We start from the raw sequence: 21,340 nt of genomic DNA, 5'->3' as shown, positions 1-21,340 counted from the left end.
TGCAGAATTTGACATGGGTATTCTTTTACACTGTTTTAAGAAAAGAAAGTGATCCAATATAGGAATGGTGAAGAGATTTTGTTATCTTATTTTACTGAGACCATGCAAAATTTTAATTGATGCAGAAATCATGCTAGTTACCTGTATTATCATTAATAGTTTCTGTGGTTCTGAACTAGTAACTATCATTACTTTTCCCTAAATGTGACTTCAGCAATATTACATATATGCACTTAAAAAATCTGTAGAGCATATACAAATTTGTGTGTAGGAGTTGTGTTTCCTTCCCAGGGGTGGGCTATATGTTGCTTTACCCTGTAAATAACACTTGGCTGCCTTCTTGCCCTGTTCTCCAGGCTTGTTTTCCCACAATGTATTTATGTGTTTTATGGGCCACCTGTTTCGCCCCATGGCATTGACCTCCTTGGTGTTGGTTTCTGCACACACTGAATTTTTATATATGTAACTAAAAACCCCTTCATGTTCCTAAGACAATGCAGTTCTTGATTTGTGGTATTTTGATAAACAGGTATCAGAGTCCATTGAGTGTATGTTACACAAACAAGGTGTGTGGCCACCATGTGTGCTCTGGAAAGGAAGGGAGGAAAAGCAATTCATTCTTGGGAAACAAACACTTCTTTTCTGAAGTGTATACTCTTGTTCCTTGTATGGGAAATAGGTCTAAACACCATCTATTGATACCCCCAGGCTCAGTCTTGAGAGAAGCAGAAATTTTTACGCACTTCAATGGAAAAAATTGCAGGTTAAAAGTCTGTAGTAGCAAAGTGAAACTGGTTGGTCTTACTTTGTCTGTGCCTGTCTTTGCATTTATTGCTCTTTCTTGGGCATAAATAAGACAATTAACTTAAGTTTCATGGCTTTGACTTCTGTATGATCTTTAACCTCTTTTGCCTATAGAGAGTCTGGACAAACTTTTGTGATATTTTTATGTGCATTTGTAGAAAGATTGCTTCCTGTCTCATAATTCTCTAAAGATGTCATCCTGCATTAAAGCAGCAGAGTTCCACCAAACAGCGTCCATTAATCAGTAGAGGAAATCTGGTGAACCTTACTGAACTTAGCAACAAAATGGGATTGATGGGAGCAGATGAGATTCTTGCAAACATTTCACATGACTGATTCTTTGACAGCTCTAATTGCTGGAAAGTTTATTTCTCCTATGGGTCAGGAGTGGGAGACTTCATTCTCCTGATTTACAGCAATGGGAGACTCACCAATGTTTCCTTCCAGCTAACTGGAGCATTTCCCTCCTGCATTTTTGTTTATTCCTCATTGCCATCTCCTCTGTTCATTTGTTTCTCATTTTATGTTTAGAGCCTACTTAGAAAAGAAGCCAAAATACAAACGATTCTTAGATGTTAATGAGATTCTGTGGCCAAAATAAAATCTTGGGAAGAAAGGAAAAATGCTGCACATCAGGGAACATAATCAAAACAAACCAAACACATGCTCTGGATTTCACTCTTCATTAAAAGGAGTAACAGCAATGCTTCTGTAATAATCTCCTGCAAAAGAGCTGTAGTAAAAGGAGAACTTCATAAAAATCAATGCATTATTGCTCTCAATTCTAAACATTGCCTAAAAGGTTCAAGTGTGTTTGTTGACCAGTCAAATCTGGAACTACCAATGAATATTGTAGCTTACACTCTTCTTTCACTGCTTTTTATTTAAATCTGCATACTTTACTTAAAATCTCCTGAATCATGGGGAAAAAAAGAAAAACCACCATTAAGCTTGTGCAAGAGTTAGTTATTTTTTATTATCACTCTTTATTTGTTTTAGTATAAAATAAAAACAAGATAAAGTATCCCTTTTCACTGATTTCATGTGGGATTTATATGGAAATAGGTTTGCATTCTTTATGTATAAATATGTAACTCACTTCATATTTGCAATGAAACGTAAAGCCAGGAGGGTTTGATAGAAGGTGGCCAAGGTCTACAGAGATTTGTGTTTCCTTGTGACCTGGCCTTGCCATGCCGCAGTTCAGCCCCTGAAGCCTGCCTGGCTGTACCTGTGTCACAAGGAGGGTGGCAGGCAGGGCCCAGGCGTCACACAAGATCAGTGACCAGGCAGGGGCAGGGTCAGAGCAGGGACAGAGCCCAGGGTCAGACCCAGCCCAGCCACCCTGGTGGCACATCTGTGGGCATGGGGCAGAGCCAGCCCAGACCCAGCCACCCTGGTGGCATATCTGTGGGCATGGGGCAGAGCCAGGCCAGACCCAGCCACCCTGGGGCAGAGCCAGGCTCAGGTTGGAGGGAGCCCCAGGGGAGGGAAGGGCAGGCTGTGGCCAGGCAAAGGCACCTCTCTGAGGAAACACGGGCAAGGACTGATGGAGCAGAGGTTAAAGGGGCCTAGAGCAAGGTGTGCCTGGGACAGGTGAGGCTGGGCAGGGCCCCTTCAGTCAGGCCCTGGGCAGTGCTGACAGCTCTGCAGGGAGGGGCACGGTGTGAGCCAGAGCACAGAGGCACCTTCCCTGCTGCTGATCACTGAGGGGACTTTGGTGCTGCTGATCACTGAGGGGACATTGGTGCTGGGCTTGGAGGGTGCCATGGAGCTGCTGCACTGACTCAGCACTTGCTGCATGCATAGGTCCACTCTGAAGGGAAACTATAAGTCTAGGTATCAGAAAATGTTTTGACTGTGCAAAAAGATGTTTCTTCCTTCACTCCCTTTTAATAATTTTTTTTTGTAAGAAATCAAGGCAGCTCTCAGTGGGTTTATGTCCTTTGAAAATCAGCCCCCATCTTCTGTGGCAGAAATGATCTTCTGAAATACGATGCTGAGTGTATTATTGGAAAAACAAAGGTTACATAATCTGTCTAAAATCCCTTCTGAAATGGATTTTCTCAGAGTAGGTCAAATAATGTTAGGGAGTTTTATAAATGTATTTGAAACATAGAATTTTTTTTTTTTCTGCAGTAACATCAGGCAGATGACTGTAAAAGTCTGTACTATCTTGTGGGAGATAATTAAGGTGATGAAGGTTAAAAGTGTGGTAGACAGAAATCCTGCACAAATGGGGCTGTTTTACTCAAACTCAATTGGTTGTTATTTAAAACTTTAATTAAGGCTAGCAGTGATGCTGAGGCCTGTGTGAAAGCTCTCTGGAGGCCCAGGAGAATTCCTGCTGCCACTCTCCTGTGCTCTGCTGCCCCATTTGAGTGCAGTGACTAGGGCTGGCACATTCGTGAAGGGGAACTGGCACTGCTAAAAGGGATTTTCCTGCTCTACCCTTGTGTTGTAGCTGTGACAAAAATTCAGGCTTCCACTCAGAGTTTTCCAAGTTTGCAGGAACTTGCCTTATTTTCCTGGACTGCTGCTCAGCTGCTTTCCGACAAGTATCAGAGCCCTGAATGAGGGGTTTTATTTTTAGTTTTTAATGGGTATGGAAAGGTTCTGAAATTGAACTCATGAGGGAAGGACCTCAGGAAGAGGAAAAATGGCAGACTCCTTAAAACACAGACAGAGGTTTCTGAGGAATTTGTGCCAATTAAAACAAGACTGTGAAACAAAATATCTTTAATAATAGGACAGAATAAAGTTGCAGCTTGTGAAAGTTCCTCATGTTTCACAATGTTATGTTATGGCAGTTACTGTATATTAATGCAACAAATCAATGGCACCAAATTGAAAGTAATGGGTGTGTCAATTGTGAAAAACAAGGGGAAAAGATTCATTACCCAACTCCCTACACCCTGCCTTGGACCTTAGAAATCTATGGTTTCCACAGGGAAGATTTTTTGTTGAAAAGGAGATAAAAACATTTTTTAAAAAATGCATAATTTGAAACATTCAGGTTTAAGTTTGCTTTGTAAATCCTTAGAGAGTAGTTAATCTGTAGTAAAATCTTGCAGCAGAGAGTGGAACAACCATCTATACCTTCCCATTTGGTATTTCCTCTGTTATTTGATATGCAAGCCTCGTTCATAACATAATCATTTAAAACATAAGACTAGGGAGATTTTCTGGATGACTTTACAGACTAAATTTGTTCCCAGCTCTTGTTTGAAAAGCAGAAAAGCAAACTAGATTGTCAAATGAAAATTAGTTATCAATAAGAAAAGTATTTGCAGAGTATATGCATAAGTTCTCTCTGCTTAATGTAATTGGGCACACTTGGAATGGGAACAGCCACAGAATTGATTTCTGTAGGTTTGAGTGGGAGCCAGCGTGTGGGGCTCAGCTCACCTGTGAGTGGCCTGTCTGAAATGGGTGTAGTTTAGCTGTAGTTTAGTTGTAGTTTATGTGAACAGGAAAATGTTCACTACTAGCACAATTTACATTATTCTTGTCGTTTCAAGAATTTACCAGTTTACCTTGAAAAGGACTCCTTAGCCATGAAATTGGTTTGCTGAGGAGGTGAATCTCTTTTACATACGTGCTTGAAGGTGGAAAATTTTGTTGTGCACAACCAACAGAAAAGGTTCAATTTAAGAGATGCTTAATTACTTGATCTTGCAGATGGAGGAAGAAATCTGAGTTTCCAGTTTTTTCAAAATTGTACTTTGTTAGAAAAATTGCTTCTAAAGAGATGAATCACTTCTTTAGTTCCCTAGGTATTCCATTTCAGCAAAGCTTTGCTACTCTATTTGAACATCTTGTGAAAGAACTCAACTTGCTGATAGGAAAAGTGGTTTTCTATTCTGTATCAGTGAAATAAGTGTAACATGACTACATGTTTCACACAAGTAACCAGTGTTCCTCCCCGCAAGTGAGTGAAGAGCAGTTTGCTCCCAATGGCATTTTCAGTCCCTGGGCTCTCTCAGGAAGATGAGTGACTGTGTTGGTTGGTCCTGTTGTTAATAGTGGTGTTGGCATGGCATCTGCTGTTCTGCAGCTGAACTATTGGAAGTGAACCCTGCCACTGTTACCAATGGCAGCTAAATCAAGTTAATGGTCAGCTTTTTGTCTCATTACCAGTTTTTTGACTCATTCTTGGTCAATAAAATCTTTAAAATGTTCTAATGCAGAGTTATATTCATTCACAAGCAATGTGGTGCTCATTGTGGAAGTAATACACAGTTTCTCCTAATTACATTGTATGTCAAAAATAAAATCTGAAATAGCAAACAAATGCATCTTTTTCTATCATACATTGCATATTTATTTGTGGGTTTCTTTGCATGTAAAATATAATTGCTTTGTTTAAATTCTGTTGTGTACATATCTTTCAGTAAGCTGCACATAGGTTTTTCTTCTTTGTTAATGGTCTATACACAGAATGCTGCATGCATTTTAACAGAAAACAAAAGACAAGATCAAGAAATAATTAAGCAACAAAGGAACAGTCAAACACGAGACTTTATTTCATTGGCATGTTTCTGTTTTTTTAAATGCCAATAGCTTGATGCTGCTTAGGACAGTGAAATACCAGATACTTTCCTGCTTCAGTAGATGAAAGAGCAAACTCTAAGGGCATAAATGGAATTTATCCTGTGATTTGTGAATTACATGCATACTGTCTCTGAATAAGTGACATAAGAATCTACATATCACTATTTAGTAAGAGCTTTCAGAATTTAGCAGTGTAACTTTCAGGATGGTGAACATTAGTTACTGGAAATTCATATCATTAAAAAGCAACATTGAATGGACATAAGCTTCTATGGCCATCTCTCCTAAAATTTAAAACTTTCAGGTGAAACAGGCTGGGCAATAACTTGTGGTAGTTACAGTTACTTACTGAGGACTTACCTGAATGTTTTGAAATGACTTGTCAAAATAATTTCCATTCTTCTACTTCACTGTGCTGTCAGACTCTGTCAGTTTGTTATATAGAAGAGTTCCAGGATGTGCTGTGCAGTCACTTTACTCCCAGTGCCACAGCCCTCAGAGCTTTCCTGGCCTTGTCCTTTCAGCCAGTGTAAGATCCACCTGGCTGACAGCTTGAATGAGAAACCTGGAGAGCAAAACAAAGGCTGAAATAGGACTGCTGTCCTGTTTTTATTGAAATTATCCATCCTCAGAGCTACTAATTAGTGTAAAAAAAGATGAATAAAATGAAAACTGGAAGAATTTATGGACAGGGAGAAGACAGGAAAAGTGAGAAAGCTAACAAAAAGCTGTAAACCAAGAGATTTCTTTCTTAGCTAATCCTTTCATTTTTGACTGTAAGGACAAAGTACTACTTGTAGTGTTTTCAGAAGTATGAAACTGTAAGGCAATTTGCTACAGCTGAATTACAAGTAAAAATAATTGACTTTGAATGAATGAACTTCCATGACTGTCATTGTCGTTTCCTGTGCTGTAAGAGCCTAAATGTGGGATATGGGACTCCAGGCAGCTCTTCAAATGCAGTTTATTCCATCCAAGAGGTTACAGCAGTCCAGGGTCAGGATGACAGAGCTGTGCCCACAGCTGTCAGCTCCAGCTGCAGGCAGGCCTGGAGACCCTTTGGTTTTGGTTACAATGCATTCTATACTTTGCTGAGCATTTTAATACAGTAGAACCAACCTATACCTTAACTGTTGTCTATAGCCTATCATAACTACTATAATTACCATATTCATGTTACTGTTCTCCAATCACTAAAAGTTAGTACATTACAGTTTAAGCTAGAAGTTGTTTTTCAGTTTTCTTGCAGTTGAAAATTCTGAGATCTTTTTTCTATTTGCAACATTTGCTGACTTGTTTGCCTTTGCTATCTTTCTGCTTGGTTAAAACATCTTTTTGTTTGAGGTGTGTTTATCCTTTGCTCTAAGTCATAAAAACCCCTTCTAACTAACACACCCTTTGCCTCCTTGGTTATCCAGTAAAACTGGCTCAGCAATTCTTTTCTTCTACATCAAAACTTGCTTCCATCTCAATTCCTTCTTCAGGTTCCACATGTAAAAATCTTTCTGCTAAGCATACATATCTGTGAGACTTTCATGTCAAACATCCATCCTTCCCAGCATTCAGTCTGAGGGCTCACAGTGTTCCTGTCGTGTCTCCCGCAGTGCTCGGCAGAGTGCGGGGACGGGATCCGCACACGCTCCGTGCTCTGCATGACCAACCACGTCAGCAGCCTGCCCCTGGAGGGCTGCGGCAACAACAGACCCGCGGAAACAACGCCCTGCAACAACGGGCCCTGCGCTGGCAGGGTCGAGTGGTTTGCTGGGGGCTGGACACAGGTAAGCCAGGCACCAAGTCTAACATGTCTGTTGCTTTTCTGCTGGTATTTCACTTTAAACTTGTATTTTGATGCAATCAAGACGTGTGCCATAAGGTTTTTCTTCATCTCTCTGGAGTATTTTTTGGTATTTTAGAGTATCTAAATACTCTAGACACCAAATATAGCTATTTGGTATCTAGAGTATTTCTGTCTTTGGTATTTTTCTCTGTATTTTACTGAGTTGATGTTCAATATTTTTCAGCATCTGCTGAGTTTTTTTACTTTGATGAAAAGAAAAAAAAAATTGCTTTTCTTCTCCTCTCTATCTTCATTTTTTGTTTTTCACCTACTGACCCAGTGTATTTATGAAAAGAATGGTGACAGAATTCTGCTCAGTATGTTCAGGTAAACACTAAAGCAGTGGTTGTGAAATTCTTAAAGTAGAGCCTTTGTGATCGTGCATAAATGCAAGGAGATACATACTTGTACATATATATGCATATGACATTTCCAAAAGATAAGGAAGGCAAAAAGCAATGGCTAAATCTGAAAGTTAGCTTTGGTATTGTTGTACTGAAAGCCATTACAATGGGCAAAAGAACAAATTTTGCTTGGTGGCCTCTATACTGATACTCTGTCCTCCAAGTAAATTCTTCCCTTCACCCACATCCAGTAGCCTTTGTTCCAAATGAACATTTCTTCTGTCAAGTACAAAGGCATTTCAGAAGCTGGTAACTCATGCCCAGGCATTTTTGTCCCTTTGTGTGGGCTCTGGCATTGCCTGGAGAGCCTTTGGGACTGCTTGGTGGAGCTGTGCTGTTAACTCACTGCACTGCACAGCCCACAGTCCTTCCAGGAGATAAGGAGCTGCAAGTTGAACTGGAACAGCTGAGGGGGAGATTACAGGGCTACTGCTATGCTAATGCTTTCAAGTGCAAGTAGTAATTATTGTGTATAAGAATATGTATAACAATAATAACAAATTCAGATTTAAAAAATCTTTATCTGCAGTTCTAATAACAGATGAAATCCAGGCCTTGTTACTCAGACTGCTCCAGACAGTGAACAGGCACTCTGTACCCACTTTTGCTGTGCTGGAAAGGTGTTTAGTTCAGAGCATCCTGACTATTCTTTTAATTCACCTTTTTTCTTTACATGGAATTTAATTGTTTGATACACACAATCAAAGTCTTTACTGATGCGAAAGCTGTGTCTGACAACATCAGTTCTACTGGCCAAGCCCTGGCTGGTTTATCTGTTTTTTAATAGCAAGATGAGAGCAGTCAGCAGGGCAGAGCAGTGGGGAACACTGAGGGCTGTCCTTCCCCTGCCAGAGCTAAGGTGGCTGTTCAGGTGGTGCCTTTAGGAGGAACCATTGAAAGAGATGTTTTGTGTTAAACAATGTGCAGTTACTGTACTTCCTGTAGAATTTACTCAGGTGCATTTATCTTAAGATTCTTCATTCAGCTCAAGAGTTTTGTGGGAATCTGGTAAAGGGATTGTAAATTCTACCAAAAATATAAAGAAAATCCCCAGTGTTAGGAGTGTTTCATTGGTTTAGGCTGGAAAAAGCCTTCTGAAAACCATAGTCCTTTATGCAACCTAGAAACCAATATGTTGCTGTAATCATCTTCTAAAAACCTTTTTACAAGTGCCAGAAACAGTATTGTGTGTGTACTTAACCTTTAAATGGGCAGTAGGAATCCAAGTGAGTCAAATTCACTTTTCAGAACTGGAACCAACACTACATCACATAGATGCTTGCAAGCATGAAAATAACACCCTGGCAGATCAAGGCATTTTCGAAAACCAGCACAGAATATGAGGCTTTGTAAAGCTGCAAAACTGTGCTTTAACCTTATAACCCTCCAAAGTTCAGTGCAGCACATAGGATCCTGCTTCAGCAAGAAACAGTAACTCTGCTTATGGAGAAAGTGAGTTATGTGTCTCTGTTGATTGAGAAAATAAATACCAGTTTCTTTTATAGCTACAGGTAAAACTACACTTCGAGATTTTGCCAGAACTACACTTAGAGTCAAATGTCTTCTTCATTAAGATAATTAGAAATGTTTTGAGTCCATGGTAGCATGTGATGTGGAGAAATGTTACTCTGTAAATAAGTTGAAGGACATGAGGAGAATACCAGATTTTCCCACTTTTTTTTGTTCCCTGATACAGTGCTCTACTGAATGTGGTAGTGGAACTCAGCAGAGAGAAGTAATTTGTGTTAGGAAAACTGAAGGTAATTTTGAAGTTTTGAGCCCCTATGAATGTTCATATTTGGAAAAACCTCCCAGCCAGCAGTCCTGCTACCTCAAACCATGTGGATCTAAGTGGTTTCATACAGAATGGAGCACAGTAAGTCTGTCATGTTTTCCTGTATCTGTAGATTGTTTGACGCATCTTTCCCTGTATATAGTGAAAGAGAACACTATTTGCATGCAACCACCCATTATGAAATTGATTTAACTTTGCATAGGAATGATAATAAAAAGAAAGTATACTCTTTGCCTGGTGGAACATAGAAAATTCAGGGAGTATCTTGACCAGAAAGATACACTGCACAGTTGTCTTTGTATCATTGATGTCTTCTCCATAGAATCTTCCTGTTTTATAACGTTGGTTTGGCCCTTACAGTGAGACAGTGTGGTGCACTTAGAAGTTCCTTTTAGATCTCTAGTTCATTAAAATTAAGGAGTATTTAATAAAGAATGAGGGATGTATTCATTTCTTAGAGTCAGTTTGACCATAATATTTTACTGTAAACTCTTCACTGTAAAACTTAAAACTTCAGTGGGAGAAAATGTGTTGTACAGCTTCATGTATCTTCAGTTTCCTCTGGAAGTGGACCAGCTACATTCACCACTGTGCCACAAAACACTTCCATTTCATCTGTAATTTCCTATATCTGACATAGTTTATTGGTTCTCTACCAAAAGAAATCAACATTTTTGTCCTGAATGAAAATCAGGAAGTCCATTGTCATCTTGGAATGAGATGGCACTGTATTGAATGCAGTCACTTGGACCCTTTGTTGAGCCATACGTCAGATTGCCACTGGCGGCTCTGCAATGTGGGTGCAGCTCAGAATGGTTTGTGTGAAGTATGATGTGAGTCTTTGTTACCTTCTAAGTGCTTAAGATCTCTGTAGACCTGAAGTCCTTATGGCTGGATGTGGAATAATGACAGTATTCCATATAGGCATGTAACAGGAGTAACTAGAAAAATCCATGTTCTGTTACTGTTGCACATGGCTGCCCTTTCAAATGTGGGTAAAGGTTGTACTTGAGGATGAAAAAACACTTTAAAAATATAATATTGAGACTACTTTGGTTAGTTTTTTACAATATATGATTTTATAATCATGATAAGTTGTTTATGCAGTGTTAGGAAAAGAAATAATGATGCCAAAAAAGTCAGAAAGAAAACATTCTTACTAGTTTTGGGCTATTAAGGTTTTAATCGTAAATGACCCAGGTTTAATTAAGTTTTTGAGCATTAGGTCAAACTGGACAGTGAGCCAAATCTCAAAGACCTCACTCAGGCAAAATCCTTGGCCAATGGGGATTTGCTTAAGTATGGGCAGAAATGTGTAATAATTGGCTTTAAAAGTACCATAACAAGCAAGTACAAAAGTCTCTGGCTTCATAACAGACCCTGAAGGAGCGCAGAAATATTTCCTTTAGAAATTCAAAGAAACTTACATTGGTTAGTAAAATCATTGTGCTGCAAGAAGTGAAAAATAATTGAATGCTAGGGAAAAAAAAAAGGTAATTAAAAATATTCTTGCTTGTATTTAAATGGCAAAAGGGAGAGTGGAGGGCAGGGCAGTCAAGTAATAAAGTTCAGTGCAGTTAAAATCTTAAAGCAGAAAATGTGAGCACTATGGAAAGAGTAGATTTGGGAGATACATCTAAATGAGCAGAGAACAACCAGACTAATTAAAGAAGCAGATGCTAAGTAATAAATTCAGAAAGGGAACTGTTCTAGCTTGATTTCAGTTGCACAGCATCCACTATGTTTATTTGTCTGGTTGTTGCTCCTGTGGTCAAAAATGTTGGGGAATCTTGAAGAATGTTTTCCCTGTATATAATAAGGGCTTCCTAGGTAGAAAATAAAAACCAGTAGGGTGAAGTTGATAAAAGGCTACAGTGATAGCTGGCTCTGGCATCAGGGTTCCCTTGTTTACTTTCTGTAATGACACATCTCCTATGGCCTTCATGAGCTCAGTTAATTGTTTCAGTGTTCCAAGTCCTGCGAAGGCGGCTTTCGGCTGCGCGAGGTGCGCTGCCTGTCGGACGACATGGCCGCCAGCTCCCAGTGTGACCCACAGCTCAAACCTGAGGAGAAGGAGCCCTGTAACACACAGGATTGTGTCCCTGAAATAGGTAAGGCAGAGGAAACTTCTGTGTAACTGTGGAACTCCATCTAGTGGAGAAGTTATCTTAACAGTCTTCAATAGTATATTTTCTTTCTTGAGTTCAGGGTTTTATTTTTACACAAAATTCAGCTCTTTTCTGTGATTTAAAAGTAGGATTCCAATGAAAATGTTTTCCTTGTAATGTGTAAGAAACTGGCTTGTTCTTGACGTTGCTGAGAATGTGAGAGATCTGCTTCTGTGAAAATGGTAAATTCAGGGTGTTTTTCTGCCGCCTCCTTGCATTCTCCAAGATTTCTCTTGGAAGAGTATTTAAAACAAAAAAAAAAAGATCATTATATACTGTATTTGGAAACAAGTTCTATGAGAACCAACAAAATTAAACTAAGGTATTAAGTGCAATGAAGCAATTGTCTTTTGTATATAGTAAATACAGGGATGCACTTAATTTGCATTGGAATTAGTCATTCATCTCATAGAGATTTGATTTTTATAGTAATGAGAATGTCTAGGAAGAGAAAGATGCAAGAATTTGGAGGCAGTTTTAACTCTGAATGTTCTCCAACAACTTTCAGTTGAGAATTATTCAACATACTTTAAGATAACATCAAAAACCTGGGGAAATGGGGATTGCTACGTTTTAAAAGTGCTTTATGTATCTTTATATGAAATCCTAAATAATCTAATTTATTTGCTTAGATAATATGTTTTAACCTGACAATGAATGTTTAAATACAGGTCCAAGGGTTTTTACATGGTCAAAGGAAGAGAACTGATTATTTGTTGCTCTAGTACTGTTTTCCTTAGTTTCCTCTCTCTTTCTTTCTCTGCACAGATGAGAACTGCAAGGATAAATACTACAACTGCAACGTGGTGGTTCAGGCGCGGCTCTGTGTGTACACCTACTACAAGTCAGCGTGCTGTGCCTCGTGCAGCCGCGTGGCAAACAGACAGCCGGGCTTCCTGGGCCGCAGATAACACCCCCTGCCCTGCACAGCACCTCTGGCACTCTGCACGTGCAGCCTGGGCAGTGCTGCCGCTTGGACTGCAGCACCTGGAGCTTCCTAGACATGGGGTTTATATTGCTGAGTGCATCGAGACTTTGGTTAAATCTCACACCCTTTCAGTTATTGTGCAGTTATCTCTTTTAGGATGTTTGTTGTAAAATCATGATTTTTTTTAAAGCGTTCATTTTTATTGATACTATTATTTGCACCTGCTCATCAGATACTTATTTAAGGAACATACTGGCCTTAAGATTGTGAAATTAATGAAAACTAAAATCAATTGCAGGCAATTACTGGAGATAATTGACCAGTATGGATGCAGCTGCTCCATTATTTCCTGAGTGCTTACTTGGTTTTTTTGGACTGCCTTAAGTTAGAGGACTAAATCAATGAAACATGCACGAGAAAAATGACTTCCCAAAGAACCAGACCCTTGAAAAGCATTTATCATCAGTTTCCTAGCACTCTAACATTTATTTTTAACTACTTCAGTCCATTCATAATAAATCAGAGTCACTATTAAGGTCTCTCAGTTGTCCTTTTAAGTGATGTCCTGTCCTTAGGCAGCAAATATATTCACACTTGACTGCCAGAAGGTGCCTTTATATTTAATTCATAAACTCATGAAGACACACTTTTATAATTTTGTATGGATTTTAAAATCTGTTCCCTACTGGAGTGACACTAGTGTCTAACTCTTCAAGTCTTTAACAGCTGCAGCTGTCAGTGAGACAGGTTAACCAGAAAGGTGAAGAGCCTTTGCTGGTATAAAAAGTGATTGTTCCCATTGGTGAGGTCTCTTTTCTGTAGGGGACTTATTTCAGAACTGGGATCTTGCCTAATTCTTGTCTCTGCACTATTGTTTAACAACTGCCAAACCAAAGTACTTTGTTCAGACCTAGTCTGGAGATGTCACCAGTTTCTGAAACAGCCACCAAAGGAGAGAGGCCTGTGTGCCTTAAGCAGTCTGTTGCTCCTGGTATCAGGCAGCAGTATGGGTCTGGTAGCTGAGTATCTGTACAGAGGGGATCTTAGCTACTGGCATTCTTCAGGTTTTGATCAGTTATTACAGCAGACTTGTCTTTTTTTGCTCAGTGTTTCATTGTGCAGATCTATTCATACCACTCATTTCCTGTTACTTAAGAATGGCTGCAGACTTAGAGCTGATTTTAAGTGGTGATTTTTCATTTCTGCAGTTACTGTACTAAGCCTTGAGACTTGCTGAAGGCAAATCGTATACTATGCAGTGCAGATGAGGTTTTGCATTATCTGCTTGTTCTCTAGCCTTTATTTGAGAGGTCTTTCAAATGTGTAAATAAGGCTGAGGGGAAAAAAATAAATGCCTCTGCTTATTCAGCTGTTTATTACAGCATATTGCTTGTAAATTAGTGGTGCCCATCTATGCATCTGTTCCTGAAGTGCCTGATGTCTGAATTGCAAAGCAGTTGTACTAATCTATGTTCAGTCAGTCCCAGAGGTATGGTTAAGGTGTCCTGCCACTGATGCAGAGCCATGTTTGAGCCTCATTGTGTGTCCTTTTCTTCTTGCTGCTTTGATGGAGAGAAACACTGGGAGGCAAAGGTTGCTGAGTGTGAAAGCAGTAACATCAGTTTATGTGCTGGAGCCACAGGAAGGTGGAATTCCTGTAGTCTAAAAGCTGCCTTGCATTAACTTCTGAATATTTTGATTTGGTCACTCTTGAAAAATATATTTTGGACATGATGAACTACTACTGGCTACATGAAATGAAGTGTTTCCCCTAAAATTTGAAGGTACTCTTTGTGACTGTAAATTGTTGTATGTCAGCCAAAAATGTCATTGGCTGTTTCTGTACACTTTGACTTGGGCTTTTTCACTGTAAATAATAGGCATAAAGTTGTTAGAAAGAGAAGCTCTAATTAGGAAACTTCAAGTTCATGAATCTTTCACAGTCCTCCTGTTTTTCCTTGTTTTACAAAGATTTATCCATGAAGATAACTTACAGATTTGTTATCATATTATGTTCCTTAGATTCTTGACCAAAGAATGATATGGATAAAGTGTAAACAGCTCTGGAATCCAGTACTTCTGAATACAGATTTTCATCTGTGTATCTCATTGCAGCAAGTCTTGACATACATTATATAATTTTTGCTGTTATCCCTTTCATCCCAAGGAAGTGTTTCCTGTCAGCTTGAGGGAAATACCTGTTCCATAAAAAGGCTTCCTGGAAACCCCAAGGCAAATGAGGTGCAGAGGGAATCTGGTTTGCAGTCATAGAACAAATTCTTCTTGCACATGCTTTGGCTGTGAGACCATCAGTGACTCAGCACATAGATAGATTCCCCTATTTTATAAAATCTTATCTTTTGCCCTGGAATATATGGCCATTAGCTTATTTTACAAAGATGATCATCTTGTAGGCTCTGTTAAGCTGCCACTAACGTAAGCAGTATTTGTGAGAGCTGTCAAAGAATATATACATACATATAGCAGTATAACTCTGTATTACATCTATAGTGTGCAGCTTTTGAATTGAAGGTAGTGAGCTATGGTTATGCAAACTGTACTTTATTTTTAAGTAAAGAGACATTTTTCAGATGTACCAGATTAAAAAGAAGAACAGTTTTACTTAATTAAATATCTAATGGTAAGTAAATATTCATGGGAAGAAAAGTACGAGAATGCTGCTGAAGCTAATCATTTATCATCTCTTCTCATGTGTCAGCATTATTAAAATAGTTGTTCCTGCAAAATGAACTAATGAGCCCTTTTCATCAGCACTTTGATATACTAATATTGTCTGCACAAGTGCTGTGCTAAGATTTCCCCATCTCACAAAGCATGATTTTGAAATTGTGCCTATGGCAAGTGTTTGTTCTAATAGAGCAGTGCCCCAACTTATGATGATGCCTGCAGGGGATTTGACTTTATTTTCTGTAAGTCAAAGGTGGCCTTCATGAATGTAGTATTAGACATAGAGCAGATGTGAAACCAGGTATAAGTAAGAAATTATGTGTATTATCAATTGCAAATATCAGTTATGCACACTTCTGGTTTTTAATGTTTTAATTTCTTTTTATGACAATTTAACAGTCAAAAAATGCAGAATGGTAGAAAAAAATGCTTCCTTGCCTTGAAGATTCCTTATGCAATCCAGGAAGAGCAGAGTAAGTTAGATACTTTATTGAAAGAGTCCAGCTGCTTATGGGGTAAAATATGCATACAACTTCCATATCTTACACACATGCAGCTGGCCAAAATCACCTTCATACCGAGCAGGCCCTGTGTCTCAAAGCACTTTCCATTTGGAATGGAGGATTGCTGGTGCAGTTGTTTATCAAATTACCAAGGGCTTGTCAGGGTTTGCTCGCTCCTGTGCAATGTCATCTTCAAGCATATGGAGGTAGAATTCCTTGTGTACACGAAAAGCACACCAAATGTGAGAGACTGAATTCATGGAGTCCTCCCTTCCTCTCCCAGAGGGTGGTGTAAAAGTGTGAGGGTTGCTCCTGTGGGAATGACCCTGTGGATGTGACCTGTGGCCAGCAGCGAGACAGTCAGTGTTTGCTTTGGTGTCTGTGACCTTCAGGCCCAGGGCTCTGAACAGGGCAGGGCTGGTCAGGAGGCAGGGCAGGGCTGGAGAGTGCCCCTGGCTGTGCTGCAGGCCTGCCAGCCTTGATGCCTACCCCTGCTGGATGGCCACAGGCTCACTGCAGGACCATCTCAGAATCCCTGCACAGGGAACTTCTGTCTTCCTCACTACACACATAAATGTCCTGCTTTTTCCCAATCCTTCAGCAAATGGAGAACTTTGTGTATGAATAAAGCAGTGTTTAGTGTTGTTGCTTGGATCCCAGTGTTATGGCAATGTGGTGCAGTCTTGTGTCAGTCATATAGTCTGTAGTCCTGGTCATCACTGAGGGAGGAAGGAGAGAGGAGCTCAAACAGCCTGTGGCTTGTGTAGGGCTTGTACAGGAGGCTTGGCCTCCTGTCTTTATAACATGTACCACTGTAAGTAGTAAAATGTGCCTTTTAGGGCTTTGTTTTTTCCCATCCTCGTCCTGACCTATCCCCCTTTTACACCAATATCAGTGTCTCTCCTCTCCTTCTTACCTCACTTTTATTCCTTTGTCCTTTGGATGACAATATTAAATTACTGAAAATCCTGAACTGGCGTTTGGTTTATAAGAATCTGTGTTAGAAATAAGCCCAGCTATTAAGAGAGCTGTATTTTTGCCAGCCCTTGGATTTTTGTGTCTGTGTATATCCATTTTGGCTAGTTTAAAATGCATAGTAGTAAAGGACATACTGAATTAATTCCTGTGCAGTGAACCTGTGGTTGCACAGCTGTTGAAGTCTGGGGTGGCCCTTTATTCTCATATGTAAGATCTATTGTAAGAAATAGTTATGGTCCTCACCAAGGAAAAGCCATGTGTTTACCTGGTTTTCTTGAGACTTGGTGTCTCTGACTTCCTAGGAGCTGTTCTGTGTATTGGGCAGATAATTCATGTGCATGCCTGGAATTGGAACAAAATCCATGACATTTTGAACATGAAAGTAAACTTCATTTATCTCTAAACTTACAGAATGTTTGTGAGAGATTAAATTAGGCATTGATTAGAAAACAGAGTAAAATAATTACTTCTACATCAGAAATGAAAAATCATCCACTTGACATTTTTAATATATTTTAAAGCACACTTGTAATTATTATGATGTTTCACTGTGGACAAAGTTCAGACTGGGGGAAAGGGAGAAAATTCAGTTTCAGAGAATTCGTAGCAGACCTGAATTTGGTTCCTTACTTCTCACCTTTTGATAAGCAGAAGTTCAGAGAAGCAAGAGTCCCCAGTTTTCCATATCCCTATGTACACTAAGCACCATCATACCTGGAGAGGAGGGGAGCTTAATTCTGATGGATCATTGACCTTTCAGCACATCAGTGCTGCTGACCTATTTTTCCACACTGTGTTTGGGTCTCTTGAGACCAGTGGCCTTGGCAGGGTTGGGTACATACGAGCTTGTGAAGTCCTATCAGAGTCACTCAGGATCTACAGAGAGGATCAGGAAGGACAGGAGACAAAAGAAACCCTAACTTTTTTTTTAATATGTATAAAATTGTCTATTTGACCCTCATAAATGATTTTGGCAGAAGGATATACTTTATTATAACTTATTTTGTTACTTGTAAATACAAGATGTCTATGGGAAATATGTAATTCTGAGCTGTGTCTATGGAACAAGCCACTGCACCAAAATATTTCAAATATTTAGAATAGGCAGATTTTTTTATTAAAAGGGATCTAATATGTATTTATTTACATATACCATTCAAATTTTGTCCAGCTTTTTCATTATACTAACCCATCTTTTAGGGAATTTTATAGCACAGGTATTACATATATATTTTTGTATATATGTCATACTGTAAATCCATAATACAATTTTCTAAACTTTCTGATTAGCCAGTTCCTTGAGTGAATTAAAGGGCGAGAGCATAAGCAAATTGCTTTCTGACTCGTTCAGGAATATATATCCATGGCAATGTACCTGAACCAGAACTGTACAGCATCCTTTTCATATTGTATACATTTTCTCTTTGATGAAAAATGTTAACTATTTTTGTTTATGACTAATTTATTTTTTATTATTGTGGAAAATAAAGTAACTCAAGATGAATATATGTGACATGTTTGGGTTTTTTGATTGATTTCAATTTGAGTTTCGTGAGAATTATTTCTTTGATCTCTGCAGCTTCCAGCACCTGCGCCGTTCGCGAGGAGCGGCAGGGGCAGCAGTGCACGCACGGCCGCCAGGGGGCACCGTGAGGAGGAAGCCGTGAGGGGGCTCTGTGAGGGGAGAGCCGTGAGGGGAGAGCCATGAGGGGGCGCCGTGAGGGGAGAAGCTGTGAGGGGGTGCCGTGAGGGGAGAAGCTGTGAAGGGGCGCTGTGAGGGGAGAGCCGTGAGGGGGAGCCGTGAGGGGGCGCCGTGAGGGGAGAAGCTGTGAAGGGGCGCTGTGAGGGGAGAGCCGTGAGGGGGAGCCGTGAGGGGGCGCCGTGAGGGGAGAAGCTGTGAGGGGGCGCTGTGAGGGGAGAGCCGTGAGGGGGAGCCGTGAGGGGAGAGCTGTGAGGGGGCGCCGTGAGGAGGAAGCCGTGAGGGGGCGCCGTGAGGGGAGAGCCGTGAGGGGGCGCTGTGAGGGGAGAGCCGTGAGGGGGAGCCGTGAGGGGAGAGCCGTGAGGGGGCGCCGTGAGGAGGAAGCCGTGAGGGAGAGCCGTGAGGGGGCGCCGTGAAGGGAGAAGCTGTGAAGGGGCGCCGTGAAGGGGGCGCCGTGAGGAGGAAGCCGTGAGGGAGAGCCGTGAGGGGGCGCTGTGGAGGGGGAGCCGTGAGGGGAGAGCCGTGAGGGGGCGCTGTGAGGGGAGAGCCATGAGGGGAGAGCCATGAGGGGGCGCCGTGAGGAGGAAGCCGTGAGGGGAGAGCCGTGAGGGGGTGCCATGAGGGGAGAGCCGTGAGGGGAGAGCCGTGAGGGGGCGCCGTGAGGAGGAAGCCCTGAGGGAGAGCTGTGAGGGGGCGCCATGAGGAGGAAGCCGTGAGGGGAGAGCCGTGAGGAGGGGGCGCCGTGAGGAGGAAGCCGTGAGGGGGCGCTGTGAGGGGAGAGCCGTGAGGAGGAAGCCGTGAGGGGGCGCTGTGAGGGTGCACCGTGAGGAGGAAGCCGTGAGGGGGCGCCGTGAGGAGGAAGCCGTGAGGAGGAAGCCGTGAGGGGGCGCCGTGAGGGGAGAGCCGTGAGGGGGCGCCGTGAGGGGGCGCTGTGAGAGGAGAGCCGTGAGGGGAGAGCCGTGAGGAGGAAGCCGTGAGGGGAGAGCCGTGAGGGGGCGCCGCCAGGAGGAGCCTTCCGCCCGCCGGGCTCTGAGGGAACGGGACTGACGGGGCCGGGCCGGACTGGCCGTGTGGTGTCCTCGCTGTGTCTCACGGTGTCCCCTCGTTCGGGAGCAGATCAGTGAACGCAGGGCCGGCCCCGGCCGCATTCCGCGCCTAGGGGCATCGCGTGTGTGGAACCAGTGCCCGGGTCCCTCTGTGGGGACACAGAGGTTTTAAGTGTTTAATAGCCGAGGGGAGGTAAAGAGGGGCGTTTCTTCAGTATTATTGATTGGTTTTTTGGAGTTTTTAGGTTTTTAAAGTAGAACTTGAGATATTAATCTATAAAATTACTAAATGATACAATAATAAATGCCTTGCTCTTCCTCCAGCCATTCTTTGCATTTAAAATAAAGCTTCAATGTAAAATTAGAAGGCCTGCAGCAGTGCTTGCAAGTGGTAATTTGTCTGAGCCCTCAAGCCTGAGGATCCTGAGGATTCCACATCACCAGATGATGCTGGTTTCAGGGTCCTTGCTTTCTCTGATACCGGTGGAGTGGACCTCTAAGGTAAGTACAGAGGCTGTAGGCAAAGTTACAAGAGTTGTGTGCAACCCTGCACTGAGCAGTTGTGGTTGAGTGCAAATTCTCATCTTTAATGCCCATCTCCATACCCTATTTCCATGTTAAGCTTTAATTTGTTGGTTCAGAATACTCTTACACAAACCATTTTCCATAATTCTTGCTAGCCACAGTCTTAAAATGAAATGGAAACTATTACAAAAATTTTATTGATGAGGTAAAATTCAAATAATTGCTCTTAAATGAACCCAAAAACTTGATTTTGGTTGTCCACTGATGCAAGTTCCAATAGGGAACAAATATAGAAAAAGCAGTGCTGGCCTCCTGTCCTGTTTTCTGGGGTAGCTAGGCTGACATGATCATTGATTAAGAATTAGCTGCTGCCTTCAATCTGGTTGGCTTTGGTGGGGATTTTTTGAGGTGCATAAACAGAGTGAATGTAGCATAACACCTGTTATAAGTGTGAAGCTGACAGACTAGGTAAGGTTGGAAGGCATCCAGAGACACCAGCTACTTCAACCTCTCTACTCATAGCAGTGTCACCTACAGCAAATTGCCCAGATCTGTGTGCAGTCAAGTTTCCAATGTCATCCAAAGGATGGAATTTCCTGTTTGTTTTTGAGTTTGTGCCCTTTGCCTCTTTGCAGTCCAGTCACTGCACAGCCCTGAGAAGCACCTGGCTCCATTGTCTCTGTTCCTGTGCCTCAGGTCTTCAGAAAGTTGAAGATAAGTGCTCCGTAGTTTCCTTCTCTGAGCTAGGAAGACTGTTAATGCTGGAATGTTGTGTTGCCATTGTGTTGTCTTCAGCCAGGTGACTTCTACAGTTGAAATGCCTGAATCTTAAGTCAAATGACTGAAATAGCAGTAGATAGCAGTGGTGTATGAACCTTTTGGCATAGGGAACTGTCTCAATTTTTAATTCTTTTTGTTTTATATTAAGGCACATGGGGAAGTGTCAGCCCTCATTAAGAGGTAGCTGCTGTTGTCTGTGTTACCCAGACTTTGCAACACATGCAGACAGTTCCTAGTTCCCAATTCAATTGCCAGCTGGCTTTTGCATTGTCACCCATCCCTGTGCTGTGAGGCTGAAAGAAAGCTCAAGGTTTGCCAAGGAGAAACAATCGATTTGGAATTGTGTTATTGCTGAACTTTGGGAAGACACCTTTCCTTACTCTGGAAAACAGAACCATGAATCTGATGGTTGGAGAGTAAATAATAAAATTCACTGAAACAAAGAGATCTGCTGCAGGCTGCTATACCTGGTGTATACAGGCAGTCTGTGCTAAATTTAAAAAAAAATAAATAAAGCATTTCCATGTTTTGAATGCAAGAGAATATCAACACTGAATTAGAAGTGTGTTGTCCTGGGAAATACAGTAAACTTGTTTTCTCTCCCTTAGAACAAAGGTAGCTGTTGCTGCAA

General features: G+C 41.3%; 1 protein-coding gene across 4 annotated transcripts in view; it reads left to right on the top strand.

Annotated features, from left to right (window-relative positions):
- The window catches only part of THSD4 (thrombospondin type 1 domain containing 4), a 236,275-nt gene extending 218,110 nt beyond the window's left edge, over window positions 1-18,165 (top strand). For all 4 annotated transcript variants that reach the window (XM_074549455.1, XM_074549454.1, XM_074549456.1 and 1 more), the window contains 4 exons: window positions 6,963-7,136; window positions 9,296-9,475; window positions 11,361-11,505; window positions 12,331-18,165. In XM_074549455.1, the coding sequence (XP_074405556.1) occupies window positions 6,963-7,136; window positions 9,296-9,475; window positions 11,361-11,505; window positions 12,331-12,473 (642 nt within the window). In that variant the 3' untranslated portion in view covers window positions 12,474-18,165. The remainder of the gene's footprint in view (window positions 1-6,962; window positions 7,137-9,295; window positions 9,476-11,360; window positions 11,506-12,330) is intronic.
- The last annotated feature ends 3,175 nt before the right edge of the window (window positions 18,166-21,340 follow it).

Source organism: Zonotrichia albicollis, chromosome 11 (assembly GCF_047830755.1).
Source record: "Zonotrichia albicollis isolate bZonAlb1 chromosome 11, bZonAlb1.hap1, whole genome shotgun sequence".
NCBI classification, from domain to species: domain Eukaryota; kingdom Metazoa; phylum Chordata; class Aves; order Passeriformes; family Passerellidae; genus Zonotrichia; species Zonotrichia albicollis.
Note: the sequence above shows the minus strand (reverse complement) of the source record. Positions and strands in the feature narration are given on the sequence as shown.